The sequence below is a fragment of the Sebastes umbrosus genome, chromosome 19 (genome assembly GCF_015220745.1).
Source record: "Sebastes umbrosus isolate fSebUmb1 chromosome 19, fSebUmb1.pri, whole genome shotgun sequence".
In the NCBI taxonomy this organism is placed as follows: Eukaryota; Metazoa; Chordata; class Actinopteri; order Perciformes; family Sebastidae; genus Sebastes; species Sebastes umbrosus.
Genome location: NC_051287.1, coordinates 8,521,084 through 8,525,447, shown reverse-complemented (window position 1 = coordinate 8,525,447; position 4,364 = coordinate 8,521,084). Strand labels below are relative to the sequence as shown.

At 40.4% G+C, this 4,364-nt stretch overlaps 1 protein-coding gene across 1 annotated transcript; it reads right to left on the bottom strand.

Moving 5' to 3' along the window:
* Positions 1–943: 943 nt before the first annotated feature.
* LOC119478396 (growth arrest and DNA damage-inducible protein GADD45 gamma-like) lies at positions 944–3,025 on the bottom strand. Its single transcript, XM_037753117.1, has 4 exons — positions 3,006–3,025; positions 1,484–1,588; positions 1,167–1,371; positions 944–1,057 (listed from the first exon to the last, which is right to left on the bottom strand). The coding sequence occupies exons 2-4, from the start codon at positions 1,582–1,584 to the stop codon at positions 944–946; spliced, it is 420 nt and encodes a 139-aa protein (XP_037609045.1). The 5' UTR covers positions 1,585–1,588; positions 3,006–3,025.
* Between the last annotated feature and the right edge of the window lie 1,339 nt (positions 3,026–4,364).

Here is a 4,364-nt window from a genome sequence, read left to right as displayed (position 1 = left end):
AAGAATAAGTATAACAGTTCCTCTTTAAAGAACTCCCCAAAAAAGGGCCGAGAAAGTCAAATCAGACAGGAGCTGGTTTGCAGAAGAAAAGGCTGATTTCATTCGTGCTTCAGACAACTTAAACCTCAAATGAAAAAGTCAAACAAAGTACAGTCAGAGGATAATATTGAATTCAGAAATTTTATTTCTAGGCATTCATCTTACAAAAAATCTGATATGCAGTGAACATGTTATTTCATTTGACATAACTAAAGCTGAAGTGAAACCTTCAGGAAGTACATTTTTTAGGTTGGTTTTTTTTCAGTTTTTTCATAATTCAGATTCACACACTCATTTTAACACTTTTTTGTTACATATCTTAAGTGAACCCTTTCAGTAGTATTTTTTCCAATACTTTTTAAAGGAATATTTTTTTGTCATTGTTAAATTTCTAAAGTGAAACCTTTAGAGAATTAAGACAATTCTGGAAAGTGGGAAACATTTGCGCTGATTGCAACTGTTGTCATGTTGCTCATACAGCAAAGAGGTCGCCTTTAAAAAAGTCCTTTTTTAAGAACGCCTCTTCCTCAGCACCGCTTCTTCTCCTGCTGCGCGTGCTTCAACGTGCGACGTTGGCTCTGCGGGGACCGCAGGATGCACAACTCGCATCTCTTTCCTCTCCAAACCTCATCCGCACAAAGAATGAGGGTCGATGTGTCGCTCTTGTGGCATGCCTGACTCCCATTCACATAAAGAATGAGAGTCATCTTGGCATGGACGGGACAAGAAGACGACGATTCACGGGCGGGGGGCCCTCCATCGGGCCGGCGCCGTGCTACCTGGACGGGATTACTCCTCAGGAGTATCCAGGGATGAAGAAACAGGGTCATCCTGTTTGTCAGGATGAGTATTTCCAGATAAGAAGCTTTACAGCATCTGAGCAAGAGAGGAGCTGAGGCCCGGATCAACGCTCGAGGAGTTTGATCTCAGGAACCCAGTCGTTCAGACTGCGGCTCTCCTCGCAGAACAGGTGCAGCTTCGCCAGAGCTGGATCCTCCCAAGACCCTTCAGCTGGGTTCTGTTCAAACAGGAAGAGGAAAGAGGCTTTAGTCACGTGTTTATATCAAAAAGCATCACATATAGATTTCTAAAATGATTCAGAATCACACAATCTGAGCTCTACATACCGTGATGAGGAGGCAGTGGGCATCTTCAAGCTGCTCTGCCTTGTCACCAACGATCTCAGCCAGACGCTGCATGTCGTTCACTCTGACGATGCTGATGTCGTTGTCGAAGCAGAAGGACTGGATGAGGGTGAAGTGGATCTGCAGAGCGATGTCACACTTGAACTCATCCACGGCCAGGACGCAGAAAGACACGCTGTCCGGGTCACTGTGGACAAAGAAAAGATAATCTTGGTTAGCTGCTGTTGTACGATGGTGATCACGTTGGCTGTTCAGAGAGGATGCCAAAGTCATATTTAAGTCATGTTTAGTTTACTTACTCAGTCATGATTTTAGCACTCTCGTAGACTCCAATGGTGAGTCGCTCCTCGCTCTGAGCACAGAGCAGAGCTTCCTTCAGAGATTTCCCAGGAGACTGCATGTTCAGTTCAGATCAGTTCAGCTGATGTGATCAAGAAGTTAAGAGAAGAGTGTTTGTGTCTCCAACAAGAGTCTGCCAGCATTTATACCGCAGACCCGGCACACGCTCACTCTCTGATTGGCCGTTCGGGGCACAATGGCTACAACAGGCCTGCAGCCCCCACCCCACCCTCGGGGACGCGTGCCTATAGAAAAGTCTTAGAAAGTCGGGGGAAGCTTTGGTTGAAAGGATCAGATGTAGAAAGTCTCTGACCTTTAAATGATTCTTTCAGCTGACAGGAATAATGAAACCACACAGGGAGACAAGACTGGTGTCGTCAAAGTCCTCAAAGTTTGGAAGAATTAGAAGCGACCAATAACTCCCATTCAAAAGTGGACCATACACATCTACAGCACCTTACATTACAGCTGAACACTTTGCAAACCATGCCATTGTGGTGTAGTTTTTAATGTATTTTTTTTCCAGGCAGCCATTGATTTCCATTAATTTCCAACATTTTTGTAGATTTGTTGCAACGTTTAAGACTCTGCAATTTGATTTTCTAATGTATAGAAAAAAAAGAAAATCAATGGCTGATTGGATTGGTATGGAAATACATCTTCAAATCTGACCATAAGGGGAGACAGCCCAGGTGAATAGGGGAAAAAAACAAAAAACTAATGGATGTCTCCAAGAAACTTCCCCAGTTGATTACTTACATTAAGACAGTTATTTTTTGTATTACAAGTTTTCTGAAAATGTATAAAAATCAATGGCTGCCTGGACTGATATGGAAATACATCTTCAAATTTCACCTTAAGGGGAGACACCGCAGGTGAAGAGAGTAAAAAAACTAATAGATATCTAATAGATAATGTAAAATGTTACTTACATTAAGAAGATTCTTTTTTGTATTACACGTTTTCTGAAAATGTGTGTTTCAATATGCTAATGAGGCATGATCTTATCAAATTTATGCTAATATGCATATATTTCCAGAACAGAAATCTGAACGTTGGATAAAGCCAGGTTAGAAATTCTTGTTTCATTTTTTCGACATATTAGAGTCAAAGGCTTTTTACAGAGGGGATTTTGGATATCTTTTTTTTATTCACTCCATAAATCAGAAAATACTGTCAACAAATTTATTTTTTCCATCCTAACAAAAAATTATAGAAATCAGAATGATATATGAACAAACAATATGAATTGTAGAATTCCATACAATTTGAAGGCACTTCAGGTGAATAGGGTAAAAATGAATAACTAATAGATATCACCATGACACTTCCCCAGGTGATTACCTACATTAAGACAACTATTGTATTACAAGTTTTAAATATACAAATGAGGCATTATCTAATGCTAACTTTTGGTGAATTTAGGAGAAATCTACAGATGCAAATAGACAAAATAGTAAAATAAACACCTAAATGTGTATTTTGGATGTATTCTTTCCACTAGTCTGATGGAAGCAAAATAATAGCCAGAAATAGCCCGAAATCTCAAAATTTACCAGTGCATTGAAAAACGATATGTTTGCCTGGGGTGTCTAGCCTTAGATCTCGAAATATGCACAAAAAAAATAACAACAAAACTTGAAGGTTTCACCAGCTATTATTTTCATGTCAAAATAAATTACTTTTTCCACTGTACTTTTACACACTATGGGTTTTTTTTTTCTCTCAAACCTCCACAATAAAATTCTGAATTCAGTATTGTACTCTGACTGTTCTTGAAGTACCTCATCTAAAGGTTAAAGTTTAGTGAGATTTTGCCTTTAAATGTTCCCTTTCTGTAATGGAAACCAAGTATGCAACAGCGTGCATACACAGCATGGTGTGCTAAAATGTATATTGTCCTTCAAATGCCTCTTACAAAGTTACATGATGTTTGCAGAGGACATCACCATAAGAGTATAAAAATAACATTGGGCAAGTTTGTAACATTTTGATATAAGCATTGGTATTCTGCAGATTGGTACTGTTTTAATTGTCATCATGCTAAGATACCTACCACCTTGAATGCATTGAATGTCAGACAGACTTTTATAACTCGTGACCAATTTCACTGCATGCACTACTTTTTGTTGTTTGTAGATTGGGCAGTGGCACGCGCCGCTGCTTTGCATGCCTAAAACCGGGCCTCACTTGAGGCGCGTGGCATCTGGAGATGCCTGCATGCTTTATCTCTCTGTCTGCATCACTCTCCATAGCAACCGAGAGATACCATCTGGTGGGGGGACAAAGGAAGTCCAACAGCACCTGCTGGGCGTGAGGGCAGTTTTTAAACCTGCTCTAAATATGATTTCAAAGTTTTGAGGTTAAACCTAATCAGAACGCAGAAGTTTAGGCTAAATCATACTTAAATTGATTGAGTTTCGCCTGTTTTTGGCTCAAAAACACGTATTTGATCAAAGAAAAATGATCAATTATTGTACTTTTTTTATATCTACTAATTGTCCCTTACCCTGAGTTATATTTGCACGAACCACAATATCTAAACATCTCATCCTGCAGCTTTAGACACGTTCAGTCCTCACAAAGAGGTTCAGTTCTTTAGTGCGTCGCCGCAGGTCTCCATGAAGAGCACAGCAACACCTGTCGCTTGCTGCCGAGGAGGCTTCCGTGTGCCAGATGTGCTTCAGCAACAATAGGTCGCTATCGATTTGCACGCGCCTGCCCTGTGGCCATGCAAGCTGATCCTTCCTAAAAATAGCTCAGTGTTTGAGTCTCCATCAGCTGGATCCTAATCACACTTTGGCCCAAACGTAAGCACAGCTGATGTGCTGCTGGTGAGTT